At 50.4% G+C, this 19,124-nt stretch overlaps 1 protein-coding gene and 1 long non-coding RNA gene across 2 annotated transcripts; both read left to right on the top strand.

Annotated features, from left to right (window-relative positions):
- The first annotated feature begins 329 nt into the window (after window positions 1–329).
- On the top strand, window positions 330–845 carry LOC121044548 (uncharacterized). The gene is made up of 2 exons (XR_005797346.1): window positions 330–444; window positions 677–845. It is a non-coding gene; the product is annotated as an uncharacterized LOC121044548 (long non-coding RNA).
- Window positions 846–4,236: 3,391 nt separating this feature from the next.
- On the top strand, window positions 4,237–6,684 carry ID2 (inhibitor of DNA binding 2). The gene is made up of 3 exons (XM_040495999.1): window positions 4,237–4,704; window positions 5,053–5,116; window positions 5,928–6,684. Exons 1-2 carry the CDS (start codon window positions 4,357–4,359, stop codon window positions 5,107–5,109), a joined length of 405 nt encoding a protein of 134 aa, XP_040351933.1. The 5' UTR covers window positions 4,237–4,356; the 3' UTR covers window positions 5,110–5,116; window positions 5,928–6,684.
- The last annotated feature ends 12,440 nt before the right edge of the window (window positions 6,685–19,124 follow it).

The following is a 19,124-nucleotide window of genomic DNA, read 5'->3' on the forward strand; positions in this document are numbered from 1 at the left end:
GGGTAAGGGCTCCCTCTTGCCAAGGTATTAAATAAACAAGTAAAGCAAAAACTTGAATCCTTATGTGATCCAAATGCTGTTTCCTCGAAAACCACAACAGACTCTGCTAAACCAGATAACACGTTGGGAACAGTCGTGCCCCCACCCCGGCCCGTTTCAGGGCCAGCAGAGGACATCCTTGCCCAGGAGCTCCTCTCCAGGACAGACGATAAATAATTGCTACTAACACTGAACTGCAGATGAGCCCCCTTGAGGGATCCGGATGCCGTAAACTGTCCCGGAATGTTGGCATCTGGCTCTCAGAATGGAACTTTCCCTAGAGATAAAGCCGGGACCGAGCAGGCGTCTGCGTCCGCGGGCTGGCTTGGAAGTTTCTGGCCTCTAGATGCTCCCAGTTGAGAACGCAGCTTTGGAAAGAGGCTCAGTCGGCCCCGCTTTGTAGTGGTAATGAGGGCGCAGACGCGGGTCTGCTGGCGCGCGCGGCTCGGAGCCGCGGACCCCGGGGCGGAGGGTTGGGGGTGCTGTTCTGGAAAAATCTGACGGCTCCTAGCGCAGCCTCCAAGGGTTCCGAGGAGGAAAGCAGGGGCGGCGAGGGGCGGCGGGGGGCGGCGGGGGGCGGCGGGGGGGGGGGCCCCCCCGGGGGCGGGGGGGGGGGGTCATTCCAAGGTATTTTTAGGAGTCCAGCATCAAAGTCATCCCCGCGAAGATCCAAAGGAATAAATAAATCTCGCCGTCCGCTGAGACCGTCACCTTCTCCCCATCCGCTCCTCCCTCGCGCCAGCCCCACCCCGAACGCCTCGGTTGCAAAAACAAATGAAATAAAGCAAAACCTCTTGCTTTGGCAACCTCGAAGCCACGCTATGCCTCTTTCGGCAAAAGGAAGATTTCTTTCTTCTCCCTCTCCCGGCTTTTTTTTTTCTTCTTCTTCTCCCCCGACTCCCACCCCCGCCCCCGCCCCTTCCTGCTCTCCTCGGCCCCCTCGCCTTCCCCCCAATCGCTCGAAACTTAAGACGTGCGGCGGCTGCAGGTGCGCGCGGGCCGGGCGGCCCGGCTGGGGCGAGCCTGGGACGGCCGGGCCTCGCAGGCATTGATCAGCTGGGCGCGCGCGCTGAGTGACGGCGCGGTTGCCATGGCAGCCGCCTGAGCGGCGCCGCGAGGACAAGGCTGCAGGGCGGCGTGAATGGGCGGCGTCACGCGCCTGGCGCCAGAGAGTCTGCTCCGGGGCTCCGGCTCCGGCCCCGCCGCGGCCTGGCCCGCGCGCCGCCGCCGCCGCCGCCAATTCATCACCTGTCAGGGATCACTCGGGGGGTCACGGGCGGAATGGACACAGCTGTGAGAACAAAACCAGGGGGAAGAAAGGCGAGCGCTCCCAATTGCGCCAGATGTGCAGGGAGGGCCTTGCCCCCCCCCCTCCGCCCCCCGCAGGCTCCTCCCGCCCCCCGTTGCATCACGCGGGGATTGCAAAGGCGGCCCGGAGGCCCGGCGCGCCCGGCCCGGAGCTGCTTCCGATTACGGCGAGGGGCCGGACGCGCCGGGAGCCGCCGGCCGGACCGGGATGGAGACTGAGTGAGCGAGCCCTGGAGCCCGGCTAGGGGAGCCTCCAGGGTAGGCGTGTGGCTTTAAGTGGGGGGCGTCCCAGCGAGTGAGCCGAGGGGACGGTGTCTCCACCCCCACCGGAAGCCCTTCGCACCTTCCCACCACCCACGGATCGAGCAAGTCCAGGGCCCTTTCTGCAGCTGGGACCATTTGAACTTCAGAGGCCTCCCATGCAAACCCACAGAGACACCGATTGACAGATTTTTTTCAGTGCCTTGTAACCCACCCCGAAAATGCTCCCACACCCCTTTCTGCACGGAAACATCATTTTAAAGGTAATTTCGCATTGGGCTTGCTGAGACCGACGTACGAGGAACTCGGGCCTTTTTTCTTTTTTTTTTCTTTTTTTTAAATCATTAACTTCTTCAGCCTCGTAATCCCCTTAAAATGATCTTTAAATGGACGTGGAACCGGGTGGCGTGCCGGTCGAATTCAACACGATCGGGCCGACTGGACGCTGCCATGGCAGCTGAAGAAAGAAACCACAAAACTTTCACCATATTTAGCAGTTTTACTACATCAGGGTACAGAGATGATCCTGGGAGAAGACACTGCCTTCATCAACTCGGCGAGTGTGTAAAGTAATAGCGTACAACGCTCATTACGAACCAGCCCAGAGCCTGGCTGTTGGGATAATGAGGCTGGCACGGATGTTAACATACGGTGTCCTTGGAAAAAGCTAGGAATGCGTCAGTATCACAGAGCCGCAATGTCCAAGAATCACAAGTAATAATTTGAGAATCCCAAAGATGTTTGTTTACATTGGCTATTATTGTAAAATAGTCAAAGTATAACATCATGAACCAAAATAGTGTCAAAACAAAATCTGTTCCACTGTGGCACGTATGTGACAGAAGCACAGGCACACAAAGTACATCAAAAGGCCCGCACCGTGGGGGGGCTCGGCATTAAATCCTTTCCAGACTTAGTATCATCGGAGGAGAGGTGGTTAAGCGAACGCTGTCCGGACCACAGTCGTAGGCAGCTCTCCGGGGCCAGGCCCTCAGCAGACTTCTCGGCGGGTTGGGGAAAGCGTCCACCTCCATGCTCCAAAATAAAGTGACTTGGTTTTCTGAAAGCGGCATCCACCTCAGCACCCACCACCAAACCGCCTGGCCGAAGAGATACCCTGGGGCAGGCGCATGGCTCGGGCGGGCGTCCAAGAGACAGGCTGGCCCACTAGCCGAGAAATTAATGATTAATTGAAGGGGAAAATGCAGGTTCCCCACTACTAAGCTTTGCTTCTTTTCTGATCTGCCCCCTTCCTTTTTCTTAAACGCAAAGAAGGTGAAGATTGAGGGAAAACGTAAACAGGGGACTTACAAATATTACATTTTTCTCGGGTTTTCTGCTGTCTTGTATTCCTAGGGAAATGGGATTTTCAAAACACAGCTGATTTCCTGTAGTCCTCAGTTAAATCAGAATTATGTGTGAATTAACTGGAAGGTATTTAAATAAGCTGCAAACTTTAGACTGCAGGAAGAACTTCCCAAAGATTTACAGAGGGGAAAAAAGGAAAAAAAAAAAAAAAAACAAACCAAAAACCTGAAGCTGCATCCAGTCCTAGGGCTGAAAGGATTTCAAACCTCATACATAACAATTTTTTTTTAAGTGGGAAGACTTCGGTCAATGGCTAGAGCCACCTCCCTTTCGCAAAACTTAAAAAATACTATCAGTGCCGGAATGTGGCACGAGAAATCAGGATTTGTGCATAATTAATCACATTACTTTGCCACCCACACTGCAAGGCACAGACCGGCAGCCTCTCAAGGGCAGTGTATGTAAATACAGCTTCGCTATGCAAATGTTCCTAATGATTTCCGATTAATAGGATCATTATAATAGCCCTGCCTGTTCTAGAAAAGGAACCCCGAAAGTGTCCTGCCTCTCAGAGCTCCATAGCGATCAGCACGGTTTCCAAGAAGTACTCAGTTTACTGAGTTTACAATAATGCCTCCCGTGTTGCTCCGAGTTGCACGATCCCACACTAAACCTGTCGTGGAGGGCGCGCGTGGGTGCTTTTTGTTTTGCTTTGCTTTGTTTTGTTTTGTTTTGACATAGCTTCGCCTCATCTGGAGACCGAACTCTACGCACGTCTCTCGTCAATGGCAAACTTATTTGCGTTTTCACTTTCTTCAGCAATGCTTTCTATCCGATGACATTCCGCGGGTCGCAGTGAACGGTGACTTTCCCTCTGCTGTGCAGAGCCTGCCGGTGTCGCTGTGGTTTTAGGGCTGCTGAAACCTCCAGGGTGTGGAAGGCTCCGTCAAGGGACACCCTAGAGCGAGGGTACTGCCTCACCCCTGGAATTAGAATAAAGATGCACATTTGGACTCCTGGGGTCCCCCTTCCCCTCCTCCCCCTGGCCTCCTCCGTCCTCCCCTCCTCCGCGGCCCTCTGCTCCCCTCCTGCCCCGCGCTTACTGTACTCTATTTACCACCCCAGCTGGGCTCGCGCCCGCCCCGCCCACACCGCGGGGATTGGCTGCGAACGCGGAAGGACCGAGCGCTCGCCCCGCGCCCGCGCCCGCCAATGGGGGCGCCCGCGCGGCCTGATGGACGCGCCGGCTTCCACCAATGGGAACGCAAGGAACCCGGATCGTGTGCCCCCGGCGAGTGCCGATAAAAGCCGCCCCGCCAGGCTCCCGGCTTCATTCTGAGCCGAGCCTGGTGCCCAGCGCAGGAAGCTCCGCAGGCGGCGGCGGCCTGAGCTCCTGGGCAGCCCGCTCCCTCCCGGTCTCTCCTTCCCCGCCCGGTCAGCATGAAAGCCTTCAGTCCGGTGAGGTCCGTTAGGAAAAACAGCCTTTCGGACCACAGCTTGGGCATCTCCCGGAGCAAAACCCCGGTGGACGACCCGATGAGCCTGCTGTACAACATGAACGACTGCTACTCCAAGCTCAAGGAGCTGGTGCCCAGCATCCCCCAGAACAAGAAGGTGAGCAAGATGGAAATCCTGCAGCACGTCATCGACTACATCTTGGACCTGCAGATCGCCCTGGACTCGCACCCCACTATTGTCAGCCTGCACCACCAGCGACCTGGACAGAGCCAGGCGTCCAGGACGCCGCTGACCACCCTCAACACGGACATCAGCATCCTGTCCTTGCAGGTAAGACCTGCTCCCGGTGCCCCCGCCCGCTGCCGCGCACCCCAGTCATCGCCTGGGCTGCCACTCGCAGACCCATTGTCGAGACGGCCGCAGTCCGTGACTTACCGATGAGCTAATTAACTAAAAAAAAAAATTAAAAAAAAAAAAAAAGCAAATCTGCTATAGATCGAGCGGTGCGTGAAATTGCTGATAAGTTCTGACACGTTAATGCATCTGTCTTTGATTCGGATTGTAGCATAAAACGTGTTTAATGAAACTTGCTGTTCTATGGATTACTTAAAAAAAAAAAAAAAAGCCCTTTCTCCTTAAGATTGTCTAACATCGCCGTGTATCCCCTTTCTCTCGCAGGCGTCTGAATTCCCGTCTGAGTTAATGTCAAATGACAGCAAAGCGCTCTGTGGCTGAATAAACGGTGAGTGTTAGCTTGTGCCTCCCGTCCGGACACCGCCTCTTGGAGAGAGCGAGAGCGAGAGCGAGAAAGAGAGAGAGAGAGTTTTCATTTGTGTATCTGCAAAATTGGGGATTTTGTAAATGAATGTGTTCTTAAGTCGTATTGCACGTAGCACACTGCCTGTGCCTACGAGCTATGAAGGGGCTTCTAGCTCTGATTACTCCAGATCACAGAACATTTTCCTTTTAAACGCAAAAAACAAAACAAAATACCAGTAACTTAAGTGTGAAGGCGGCTGGGGAAAATGCATACTGGCTTCTGCCACACACGGAACGCCTGGCCTTCTCGTACTGGTGCTCTGGTACTATGAGGTACTAACCTCCACGTAATTAATCTTATCACCACAAATTCCGTAGAGCTCCTCCTTCCCTAAAACTTCAGCCCTCCTGAGACTCGGCCAGCCCAGCACTGCCTGCCTGCGCCTCAGACCCTGTGATGTGGGATTCCGACTTCCCTATCTGTTAACTAAAGGGCTGTTTTCAATCAAATAATTGTTACAAGAAGCAGACTGGCGCCCGTGAGCACTGCTGTTGGAGATCCAACTAGGAGATTGCGTTGGGAAGTTTCTCCCCGGAGTCTCTGCTGTTTTAATGTTTAATTTTCGCCGTGGAGGCCGAGTGTGTGTGTTGCATCTGGACGCCAGGGTTTGCCCAATCTTTGAGTGTTTGGTGGTTAAATGTTCAAACTGCGGCTTCCTCGTGGCGCCAGTCTGCCCGCCTCTGCCCTTAGGTTCCGTTCTCCTAAAACACGCCTCTCCCCCGATCTTTTGCAGGTGGTCATGACTTTTCTTTTCTTTGCACAACAAGTCCGCAGGATCTTTTAACGCGCCGAACTTATTTTTCAACCATTTCACAAGGAGAACAACAAGTTGAATGGACCTTTTTAAAAAATGGAAGGAGAACTAAGAATGATCATCTTCCCCAGGGTGTTCTCTGACCTGGACTGTGATATTAGTTATTTATGAAAAAGACTTTTAAATGCCCTTTCTGCAGTTGGAAGGTTTTCTTTATATACTATTCCCACCATGGGGAGCGAAAACGTTTAAAATCACAAGGAATTTCCCAATTTAAGCAGACTTTGCCTTTTTTCAAAGGTGGAGCGTGAATACCAGAAGGATCCAGTATTCAGTTACTTAAATGAAGTCTTTTGGTCAGAAATTACCTTTTTGACGCAAGCCTACTGAATGCTGTGTATATATTTATATATAAATATATATATATATATATATTGAGTGAAACCTTGTGAACTCTTTAATTAGAGTTTTCTTGTATAGTGGCAGAGATGTATATTTCTGCATACAAAGTGTAATGATGTACTTATTCATGCTAAACTTTTTATAAAAGTTTAGTTGTAAACTTAACCCTTTTATACAAAATAAATCGTGTGTTTATTGAATGGTGATTGCCTGCTTTATTTCAGAGGACCAGTGCTTTGATTTTTATTATGCTATGTTATAACTGAACCCAAATAAATACAAGTTCAAATTTATGTAGACTGTATAAGATGATAATAAACATGTCTGAAGTCAATACCTGAATTCTGAATGGTTTTTAAGATCTCTCTCTCTGTCTCCACTCGATTTAACCATCGCTGCCACCACCCCCTAAGCCTTGGGACTTGTATGCAGAAGAAACTCCTTCTGATCAGATGTGTGCTCCGGGGCGAGCACTTTGGGGGCAAAGCGCTAATGTGTTTTAAGAGAGCTGACCGGGCTGGGGAGGCTGTAAACAGAAGTCTTAGTCCCGCAAGGAAATAGTAGTTCTGTGCCTTGGGGCTGAGTTTCAAACCAAGGAGTTGCTGTGACGGTGACTCCTAGGAGTTAGAGCATTCACAATAAATGAGTCTGGAAGGACTACTTGGCTGAGTAGGTGTTCAGACACTTTTGGAGTATATGAAACTGCTTGTAGTTCGGGACATGACTTAAAAGAGCCAGGGGAAGGGCGAAAAGACCCCTGGGTGCTAACTGCTTGCTCCCAGTGACTGTTTGCCTGTAGGAACTCAAGCCGCAGTATGGCCCCGGGCGCTCCCGGCCTCCCCAAGCTTCCCCTGTACCTTCTCACCTGGAGCTCGCCCAGGCTCCTGGAGACAGGGCCTGGGCGGAGCCCACTTTCCAAGACAGGTGGCCGTTAAATCGCCCTTCACCCTTGACTGCACCCCTGGACTGCCCTGGGAAGGAAAAGAGGGAGGGAGGGGAGAAAGGCCTTTTAAGTCACAGAAAAAGTACCAGCGCGCTGTTTCCATGTAGCCCTCACCTGGCAGCTTCTGGCTCCTGCTTTAAAACAGGTAGTTGACGCGGGCAGATGCTTCAAATTCGTACGTATGCGAAAATTCCCAAACTGGAAGGAAGACACTTCCTGAGGTGTGTGAGGGTGGGGTGGGAGGTTCTGGAAGGCCGGCCCGAGGTGGACGGGAGCGGAGAAGGAAGGTGGGGAGGACGGGCGGGTGGGGATGGGTGTCTCACCTGGGGCCACTTTCTCAGGCCCAGCCCAGCAGGTGTTTGGGTGGCGCCACCTTGTCTGCGCTGGCGGCGGTGGCGTTTCCGGCCCTGACCTGGAATCCGTCACGGAGAGCGCGGGGCCAGGTGCGGAGGGGCGGCCTCGGGCTCTCGGCCCAACCTCGCCCGGCTCCCGCGTCCTCTGCGGCGGTCGCGCCCCACCCCGCTTCCTCCCGGGGGGGGGGGGGGTTGGCGGCGCCGGGGACCCGGGCGGGGCAGCCTCCGACGCCACCCGCGCCCCGCCCGGCGTCCGCGCCGCAGGTGAGCACGTGCTTTGACCGGGGCCGTCGTTGTTGTTGATAATCGTACCGACGGGGACGCCGGCTCTGCCCGCCACACCTGGGCGGGGCGGGGCGTGCCGGCGCAGGCCGCCCTTCGGACCTGCCACCTGATGTCCGGCCACCTGTCGCCGGCCCGCCCAGCGCCCCGCGCGACGAGCCGCTCCGCTCAGGGCGGGGGCGGGAAGCACGAGGACGGGTCGCTGCCCCCCCCCCCCCCGCTCCCGCTCCCACCCCATCCTGTCCTCCGGGGACGACAGGGTGGGGGCGCGGACGCCGGCTCCCGGTCGCCCCCAGCCTCTCGTGGTCCGCTCGGACCGGCGAGAGGATCAGACCCGGACGGCAGGTCCTGTGCAAGGGCTCACCGGCTTTCCAGAGGAAGCGGTGCGGCCGGGGTGGGGCTCTCGAGCACCTGCGCGGTCCCTGGAAGCCGGGGACCGTTTGCAACGTTTGGACGACGACCCAGAGTAGCAGCACCGTCCAGGAAAAGCGGCACCTTTCGGAGGAGGCTTTCGGCGTCGCAGCTCCGGCCACTCGTCCGGGTCCGGCCGGTGGAGGTCGGGCGCCACCTGCTGGCCGGCGCCAGGAAGGCGGCTCGCGAGCGGGGTTTTCGGGGCGCTGGGAGGCCGAGGGGCGATAGCTGGAGCTTGGGGGGGAGGGGGGAAACGGCACGGAGAAACTGCCTTTTGAAAACGGATTATCAGGAAAGAGAGCCTCTCTAGCATGTGTACAGTCGTTTCCACTCTGTTTTCTTCTTATTTCGTCTTCTTACCTACTTCCTAACTTAGATAGGATCCCCTTTTGCAGATTAGTATCCACTGCCACTAGGCGCTGTCTTGGATGTTAATAAAAGCATCAGACTTGACCTCCCGGGAGCAGAGAGACTACAACTGGATTGTGGAGAAAAGTGAGTTGTGAAGTCGAATGAAAGCCGGCGTGTTTTCGCTTCTTTTCCTTAGATCTTTAAATGTGTTTTTATTTCTTATGAATAACCCCAACCACGACCTCCGATATTGCGTTAAAGGACTAGGAGGGGAGAGGGAGCGTCCTTGTTTTATTCCAAATCTTAATGAAAACAAGTCAGACTTTCTCCATGATGCATGACCCGGCTCTAGGATTTTGTGGTGTTATGTAGTCTTGATCAATTTTAGGAAGAACCCTTTAATTGTTAGCTGTTTTTTGTTTTGGGGGGATTTTGACTCACAATTCGGGAATGAATTTGGTAAAATATATGTATTCTATTTATTGATACTATTTTTCTTTAGAGTCTTAACACTGATTTTTCTGATGTGAATCAGCCTTGCATTATTCTGTAATAAATCCTACTTGAACATGACGTATGATTACTTCTTACACACACTGTCGGATTCTGTTAGCCAGTATTGTACTTGGAATGTTCTAAAGTACAATGGGGCCTGTGGTTTCTTTTCTTGTGCTGTCCTTATCTGGTTTTGGAATCAAGGTCACACTAACCTCAAACGATAAATGTGTGGGTCAGTTTACATTTTAGTTCTCAAAGCCACGGATACATCTTCGAAGTTAGGCAAACATGTGGTCTCTCCATTCTACAGAAGCTGTCCTCAGAGACACCAAGGGAGTGACCAAGGGCACGCGGCAGTCAGTGGACAGACTCCGTCCAGTGTTTTACTCAAATGGGGAAGACTTCTGAGGACAACGATGTAGACGTTACTAGGAAATAGTAACCTATAGTCACTAAACACCTGTTTCCTGGAGCTTTTTTGTTGTTGTTCAAGGATATTTATGGGGTTTCCACGTTGTGGGTGCACAGCTCCAGGGCAATCCAAATCCGTGTCAGCCTGACTCACCACACGCCCTTCTGATTCCTAATGCCCTCTGCTACTGGAAGGGAGTCTCCAGGCTCTGACTGTCTTTCCCGGGTGATGGTTCTGCTAAGGCCTCAAACGTCTATTTCCTCATAAAGGTGATCTGAGACAGAGGCAAGATTTGTCCAGAAGCCCAACAGGTATCTGGTTTAGTGCTGACCATGGGAGTAGTCACTTGGAGGAGAACCGCCCCTCACTGCCCCCCCGACGGCAGGAACTGGGGGAAGTCTGCAGAGACGTGTGGACAGAGAGCTGAACACTGGCGCGTTTGGCTTGTCTCCAATCATTTGCTATTAAAAATCAGGCCACGTCCGGTGGCAGTTCCTGAGTGGGGGTACCAAGCCCGGCACGGGGGCCACTGACCCAACAGGAATCGGAGGCGAGGTTTCACCCCCACGGGAAGCAGGACATTGGCAGGGAAACCACTCTTGAAGGCCTGCCATGTCAGTGTGTAGACTAAATTACTCATCCTGGACGATCTTGGGGAAGCCTGTCAGCCTGAGGTCAGGAGGGGAAAGAAACATCTCCCTTGAAAATTTAGAGCCCCGGGTCTGCCCTCGCAGGGAGTGGAGATTTAAATCCATGGGACACAGACAGTCTGCAAAACTCTAATGCTGATAAATTAACATAAAAATGGTTCCTGGCTGGTGATGCCCCTGGGGTGTTTGGCAGGAGCAAGGGCAAAAGTCCTCCAGAGAGAGAAGCCCTCAAGACTAACCACACAAAATCCTCCTGTTTAATGGCTTGCTGAAAGTAAGTTTACAATTAAAAACTTTAGATGCTACTGAAAACCAATTTTCGGTGAAAGAAAGATTCAGTAGATACAATGAAGAGAAAGATTAGAAACCAAAGAACTATAGAGGCTAAAAGGTGAGGATAACTAAAATGATTCGAGAAAAGAAATAGAAGAACGAATTAAAAACATAAGAAAATCGCAAGGTACAGTTAACCGAAATTGAACACTCAGTGGAAGGTTAAAACCCAGATTAAAAACTACTGGAGATTTTCTACATGCTAACAACGAACAATCTGAAAAGGAAATTAAGAAAACAATTCCATTTACAATAGCATCAAAATGAATAAAATACCTAGGAATTAATTTAGCCAAGGATGCGGAAGACTTGCACAATGAAAACTATAAGACACGGCAAAAAGAAATTAAAGAAGACGTATATAAGCGAAAAGGCATCCCACGCTCAATGAAATGGAGGCTTGAATATTGTTAACATTTCAATACCACCCAAACTACAGATTCAGGGCAATCCCCGTGAAGACCTCAGTGATATCTTTTACAGAACCAGAAAAATCCATCCTACAATTTAGATGGAATCTTAAGGGACCCTGAACAGCAAAAGCTTTCTTGAGAAAGAGGGACAAAGTTGGAGAACTTACAGTTCCTGGTTTCAAAACTTATTACAAAGCTACAGCCGTCAAAACAGTGTGGTTCTGGTAGAGGGACAAACGTATTGACCAATGGAACAGACTAGAGAACCCAGAAATAAACCCTCACATACATGGTCAAAGGATTTTCGACAAGGATGCCAAGACCCCACCACAGAGAAGGGCTGGTCTTTTCAACACACCGGACATCCACATGCAAAAGAGCAAAGTTGGACCCTTCTCTAACACCATAGACAAAAGCTAACTCAAAATGCATCCAAGACCTCCATGTAATGGCTAAACCTATAAAAGTCTTAGAAGAAAACATGTGGCATAAGCCTCACACCTTTGGAATTGGCAATGATTTTTTGGATAGGACATGGCACAGGCAACAAAATATAAATAAAACAACAACAAAAATAAAAGTGGGCAAATTGGACTTTGTGAAAATTTACAACCGTGCCTCACTGGACACCATCAAGAGAGTGAAAAGGCAACCTACAGAATGGGAGAAAACCTCTGCAAATCATACGTTGGATAAGTGATTAATAGCCACCATATACGGAGGACTCCTGAAACTCAACAACACAAAGAGAAACAATTCAAAAATAGGCAAAAGAGTTGAAAAGCCTATCTCCAGAGAAGATCTAGGTACGGGCAGTAAAACACGAGAAGATGCCCCACATCCCTAATCATCAGGGAAATGCAAATCAAAACCATAATGACATCTCATACCCATTAGGATGGCTACTATCACAAAGAGGAAAAAAAAAAAAGCAGGAAATAGCAAGTGCTGGGAGGACGTGGAGAAGTTGGAACTCTTGTACACCGTTCGTGAGAATGTAAAATAATACAGCCGCTGTGGAAAACAGTAAGCATGGCGTCGCCTCAAGAGAATTGAAAAATAGATTTCCCGTATGTTCCAGCGGCTCCACTTCTGGGTATGTACCCAAAAGAATTGAGGCAGGGTCTCAAGGAGACTTTTTGTGTCCGTTTTCATGGCCGCATTATTCACGGTAGTTAAAACACGGAAGCAACCCACGTGTCCGTCAGCAGACTGAGTGGATAAGCCGCATGTGGTGTCTACATACAGTGAAACACTAGCCTCAAGAAGAAAGGAAATTCCAACATCTGCTCTAAGATGAACCTTGAGGATATTCTGCTAAGTGAAATAAGCCAGTCACGGAAAGACAAATGCTATGTGATTCCATTTATATGCGGTACTTAGAGTGTCAAAATCACAGAGACAGAAAGTAGAGGGGTGACTGCCAGGGGCTGGGGGAGGGGAGGAGGAAGGAGGAGCTTTGCAGGATGAGAGGGTTCTGGAGACAGATGGCCGTGATGGTTGCATACACAACAGTGCGAAGTACTTAATACCTCTGAACGACACGCTGAAAAACGATTATGATGGCAACTTTTACGTTACGTGTATTTTTACCACACACACAAAAATGTGTAAGCTACCAGAGAGAGGATTCATGAACTCAGAGATGGAGCTGAGGAAATAACCCAGAACACAGCACTGAGAGATAGAGATCTCAAAGAGATGAAATCAAGGATGGAATGGAAAAGTCCAACACATAAGGCAGTCTCTACTGAAGGTCATGGCAATGGAAGGGTGTGCATCACAGCCAAGAGGCAACTCGAACTTGAACATTAGACATGCCTAAGCATCACACAAGCCTTTAGTCAAGCCAATGGGCCAGACACACATATGTCCTAAATCTGGAAAAGAAGAAGTCCTTCAACACAAGGGAAAGAGTTCACAGGTAATACAGTGGCCTTTACACGTACAAATAGATGGTCCGTTCCATTCGTAGGGAGATAACAGCGAGTGGAAAGAAACCTCATGAGATACCAGTTCTCACCCAGCAGATGGACAAAAGTGCAAAAATGACCATGCACTCTGTTAAGACCGGGGGTGAGGGGAACGGTCTTGTCCATCGTTCACGATAAAATGTGCAGGGGAACTGGACACCAGCCCGCAAGATTCTGCGTGCGTTGACAGTTTCACCCAGCTGTCCCACCCAAGGGATCTATCCCAAAGTTACACTTGCAAAATAGGAACTAGTTTATGCCTCGAGTTAACACGTGGCATTATTATTTTTTTAATTTTTTTTAATGCTTATTTGTTTTTGAGAGAGAGAAGGAGACACAGAATCTGAAGCAGGCTCGAGGCTCGGAGCCGTCAGCACAGAGCCCGACTTGGGGCTCGAACCCACAAACCGTGAGGTCATGACCTGAGCCGAAGTCCGCCGCTTAACCGACTGAGCCACCCAGGGGCCCCTGGCATTTTTTTTTAATAGTAAATGATTGGAAACAAACGCCCACCAGTAGGGGGTTGGCTGGAAATTCTACCGCACATTCATGAGCAGCGTCGTGACAGGGAGAGCTGTGTGCTTTCCAGGGTATAACGCCCAGTGGAGAGAGCATCACACAGAGCCATGTGGGGAACGGGCTGTCGTGTCAGAAGAAAGGCATACTATACACGTAGAGATTCGTGTTTGTTTACATTTGTAGAGAAATAGAAGATAAACCAAAAACCAATTGAAATGGCTATTGATGGAGGAGGGGGGAGAAATGTGATGTTTCTAAATGTATCTTGTCATATAGTTTTGATTGTAATGGAAATGTTTTTAATCAAAGAAAAAAGCAATATACACAACTTTAAAAGTAGAACAGGTGTACCTAGTCATATCTCAGGTTGGTTGTATACCCATATCAAGAAAAGAATTATTATCCCAGCTGACTTTAGGACACAGAAGTTTTACTCGACATGCCCAGTGGAGATGTTCTAAGGACAGAAAGAGCTGCAAAGAGGGGGCTCCTGGGTGGCTCAGTCGGTTGAGAGTCCAACTCTTGATTTCGGCTCAGATCATGATCCCAGGGCCGTGGGATCGAGCCCCACGTGGGACTCCACACTGGGAGTGGATCCTGCTTGGGATTCCCTCTGTCCCTCTGCCCCTCCCCTCTGCTCGAACTCTCTCTCTCTCTCTCTCTCTCAAGTAAATAAACATTTTTTTAAAAAGAGCTGCAAAGAAACCATGAAGTTCACTTAGTTGTCATATTGTTAGTAATAATCTTGATATTGTTATCTTTAAACCGGTAAATATATAAGATAAGCAAAGAAGTAATTATACTTAATCTCTTTCAGTGTCAGAGAGATTAGATACAAATAAAAGTTAAAGAAGTAAAAGCCCAGAACTCTTATATTTGAACTGACAATATCAATTGAAACTCACTTCTCTTAAAAAAATATTTTTCTAGCATTCCACTGAAAATGCCTAGAAGCTATGATAACTTGGTAGTAATAAGCACCCCCTTAAAATCAGTTTGTGTTCTCCGATACCATTAACCACAAGAAGTAAGCAACATTCCTTGGAGAAAGGACTGATGCCCAGTCCAGGACGGGAAGTAAAAATGATAAAGATAGACAAAAATAAAGAGATGACAAAAATAGAATAAAACTCTTTGGGTCCCAACGGAAGATTCTAGGGCACCAACTCATTTTAAAAATTGATAATTAAAGGGAAATTAAAAAGCGTTCACCCTGCCTTCCCAGTACGAGTTGTATGTCAGAAAACTGTAAAAGACAAAATTAACAAACCATTCTGCAGCCCCCAAGTCCCAGGGAACGCAAGGACTGTGACATATCACATAGTTGCTGATTCAGGCAACGGTCATCAATGTTGAGTGGAATCATTAGGTGAAAGATTGATGGGGGATTCGATAATGAAATGACCTGGCTGTTTATAAGGAAATGATTGCTTGAACCCCTGGGTCAGTCACTAAAAATCCAGACAAGGGACCAGGAGATGCTTCCTGGCGTGCAGTCAGAGGGACACAGCATCACTCGTGAAACATTTGTAGGAAAACGTTTATTTCTAATAACCCAATCTGAAGTAATACAAAGCCTTCAGATCTAACCTTCTTGTCTATGGAAACGGGCGTGGGGGGTTGGGGAGCAAGTGAAATTATATCCCAAGGAAGCGGGCAGAAGCCCAGAATGGGGACTTCCTCAGGACGACTGACCCAGCTTTGTCTACACGGCAATGATATTAAAGCCGAGCTCGTGGGGAGGACGGGGGAAGAGCTGTCCTCAAGGAAGACGACATAGGAAATGGAACAGCCAAGTGCAATGAGTGAGTCTCGTTCAGCTTCCTCGACTCTCAACAGGCAACAGTTTCAGACAATTGGAGAAATGCGAATGAACGCGGGGCATCGGATGACGTTAAAGGATTGGCTGGGTCCGTGTGAAATAGGAGAATGACCCTGTCCTTTAAGATGCGTACTGACGTATTTACACGTGAGGTGTCTCGTATTTGCTTTCAAATAGTCCAAAGGAAAGGGGAGTGAGACACACGACACAGGCACGGCCAAATGCCGCTAGCGTCCCCGCTGAGTGATGGGCACAGGACCGTCCTCTGTGTTTGGAAATGCTCTGGAAATGTCTGGAAATGTCCTCTATGTTTGGAGCCGCGGGTCAGAGAGACTCCGTGCTATGCTTACTTTGGCACAGGGCCCTTCCCTTCTCCAAAGTCTCTGCCCTCCTGCCACGTGGCTCGACTTCCGTGTTCCCTCCCTCGAGATCTACCTTGACCTGTAGCGCAAATGAACTCTCCTCTGTCACCCGGCTCAGCTGCCTTTCAGAGACAGCGCTCTGCGTGCAGGATACCTGTCATGAGTCTCACCGACAGGCGGCAGAGAAAAAGTCCACGAGGCCCAGAAATGCCCCGGGGGCCTGTCTGTCCTCCCCACGGTCATGAGCAGAGGAGAACAGTATGTGTATTTCCGCATGTGTGATTACGCCTTCCTTGTAGAATATGGTCCTGGTTTTAAGTAAGTTTCCACCTAGAAACAATGCTGTAAGGTATGTTTTAAACATACAGTCTTCTAAATAAGTTCCATCGGTTCCGGAAGAAAGTTCTTAAAAACGCACGCATGCCTTCAAACTTTCATGTCTCGGAAAGTCCTCCGGAAGCTCTATCAAGAAAGGAAAAGTGGGGGGGGGGCGCCTGGGTGGCGCAGTCGGTTAAGCGTCCGACTTCAGCCAGGTCACGGGAGTTCGAGCGGTCCGGGAGTTCGAGCCCCGCGTCGGGCTCCGGGCTGACGGCTCAGAGCCTGGAGCCTGTTTCCGATGCTGTGTCTCCCTCTCTCTCTGCCCCTCCCCCGTTCATGCTCTGTCTCTCTCTGTCCCAAAAATAAATATACGTTGAAAAAAAAATTTTTTTAAAAAAAAAGAAAGGAAAAGGGAAAGGCCCTTCTTAAGGTTCTAATTTTACCAGAATTTGCCAAAGCCTACCAGGGGAAAAAAATATCCCAGAAACGCTTAACTGAAACTCTGGGCCCCCAAGGTGAAATATTTGAAGAGCAAAACCCCTCAAATTTAAGGGTAATCCATACCGGTTGAGTCAATCCAGTTTAAAAATGTCTTGACTGGGAAAGCGATTTCTGGACAAGCGTGTGAGGCCCTGGTTTTGCAGCTGACGGTGACTTCCGAGAATCATCCCGAAGTACGTATGAGCCCTGGAGGGCTGCCCCCGAGAACTCCATCTGATGAGGAAGCAACCCCAAACGACACAGGGACAGGGCTACGCGGCAGGACATGTGCTCATTTTCATCCAGGGCTCTGCGGTCTGTGAGGACCACACTGCGTCCTGCTAACACAGGAGACGCTTCTTTCCGGGGAACGATCTCCGATGTGCCAAAGGGGCTACGTTCATCAACTCAGTTATTGCACATTTATCGAGTGCCGCCTGTGTGCCAGACATCGTTCTAAGTGCTGCGGACCCAGCAAACCAGACAGACGGGGACCCCTGGCCCGAGTTCCAGCAGTGAGACACGGACCATATACAGGTAAATTCCGTCATATGAGAGGGAGGTAAGTGCTAGGAAGAGAAATCAAGCAAGGAAAGGCTGCAAGGTGAGCCAGGGTTGAAGTTACTGTCTCTGGGCTCCGAGCCCGCCCCACCAGGCTCAGCTTTGGGGGTTCGGTTGCTCTGCGGCACGGCGGCCTCTGGGTGGCCAGTAGGGGTGGGAAAGGGCACCTGCAGGCGGGGAGGGGACGAGAGAGGGCACCCGCAGGTGTGCGACTCGCGGAAGCCACGCCCAGCACCCAGCCTTCCCGCAGCACCTGGAGGCTGTTTGCAGCTTCTCAACACCTGGAGAGCTGGCCGACCCCCCCACCCCACCCCACCCCTGCCCTCCCCGCACTGATTGCAGCCCCAGCAAGCAGCACCTGGTCCTCAGGGGGATCTGGGGGCCAGGCCCAGGGCACCCTCCTCCAGCTCAGAGGCCCCCACACCAGTGAGGGTCACCCCCTTCTTAGAGCTTCTGAGGGTTAATAATTCCAGCCGCCCGCTTTGTGTCCTCGGTCCAAGTGTGGAAATGCTTCCTGCGGTGACCACCTCTGTGATGCCTGACTGTTCTTTGCTTTTGCTTTTTTCGGTTACTGAGTTAGTACTTTATACCTAGTTAACAGTTTTATTCTTTCCGCTAAAGTTTGGGACTGGACCCTGACGGGTGCACCGGGCTCTGGCACCCCGTGGCCTCTCCTGTACGACTCGAAATCCACACCGCTCAGAGGAGAGACACCGCGGGCTCTCACCAAGTCCTGGATTTAAAACAGAATTTTAGGGGCTCCTGGGTGGCTCAGTCGGTTAAGCATCCAACTTCAGCTGTGAGGTCATGATCCCACAGTTCGTGGGTCCAACCCCACGTTGGGCTCTATGCTAACAGCTCAGAGCCTGGAGTCTGCTTCAGATTCTGTGTCTTCCTCTCTCAAGCTGCACCCCCACCCCTGCTCACACTGTCTCTCTCTCAAAAATAAACATTAAAAAATTTTTTTAAAGAAGTGATAAAATAGAACTTTAGTTATGTGTTAGTCCTACACTGCTGTATAACAAAGTACCCCCAAACTTAGTAGCTTAAGACAACAAATGTGTAGGACCTTGCACAGTTTCTGAGGGTGAGGAATCAGGAATGGCTTACTTGGGTGGCTCTGACTCAAAGTTTCTCACCTCAAGGCTTGCCCAGGTTGGGGAATCAGCTTTGGACTCGCTCACGTGGTTGCTGCTGGCCTCTGTTCCTCACCAGCTGTTGGCCGAAGGTCTTAAGTTCCTTGACACATGGGCTTCTCCAGAGGGGTGCTCACAACATGTCAGCCAGCTTCCCCCAGAGTGAGACAGAGAGAGAGTGTCCAGGGCAAAAGCTCAGAAGTGACATAGCACCACGGTGGGTCATTCAGACCAACCCTGGTACAATGGGAGGGACCACAAGGGCGTGGGGTGTGGGGTGTGGGCACCAGGAGTGGGCGATTACTGAGGCCATCTTGGAAGTTGGCGACACAAGCTCTTTTCATTAGACACCTTGGGCTTTGGGGTGGGGCGGGATCAGAGCCAGCCTGCGTGTCCCGAGTCCTGTGCTGCCGGTGCAAATCAAGAGACTTCAAAACCTGAGCAGAAGCTATAATCCTCCGTAGGTCCTACAAGTGGGAAATGGCTAACTCCTTACCGCAGGCACCATTTTAGAAGCTCTTTGGAAGCATTTGGTGGAAATGGCAGGGATAATTTTGGCTGTGTGACTCCTCCAGGCATATCTTGCTTTGTCACTAAAACTCTCAATTTAGGAATTATGCTGGCATTTTCTCCAGCTGCTGAGATGTCTAGATGTCAATGGTTTATATGTGTCTTTCTTAGTTATAGCCAATATATTTCAAACTTATTAACCAGACCGCACTTAACTTGGCTTCTTAGCCAAAGGAAAAAAAAAAAGCATATTAAGTAACCACACATCATAGAACATCATCCCTCGTTAGATCGTTTCCCTTTTCCCAACTATCACTCCCAGCTGATTGAACACCCAGTCCGAAATAGAACCTTGGGCCAACGCGGTAAATAATATCTCCACTTCCACGATGGCAGAGAGAATTTTGGCATATCTGAAAGATTCGGTAACTAGATCGAAAACCATAC

Source organism: Herpailurus yagouaroundi, unplaced genomic scaffold, assembly GCF_014898765.1.
Source record: "Herpailurus yagouaroundi ecotype Mexico unplaced genomic scaffold, PumYag 188, whole genome shotgun sequence".
Classification (NCBI taxonomy): domain Eukaryota; kingdom Metazoa; phylum Chordata; class Mammalia; order Carnivora; family Felidae; genus Herpailurus; species Herpailurus yagouaroundi.

Coding starts and splice junctions, on each gene's coding strand:
- ID2 (XM_040495999.1), top strand. CDS start 4,357: ATGAAAGCCTTCAGTCCGGTGAGGTCCGTTAGGAAAAACAGCCTTTCG. Junction 4,705..5,052: donor TCAGCATCCTGTCCTTGCAG/GTAAGACCTGCT, acceptor TTTCTCTCGCAG/GCGTCTGAATTCCCGTCTGA.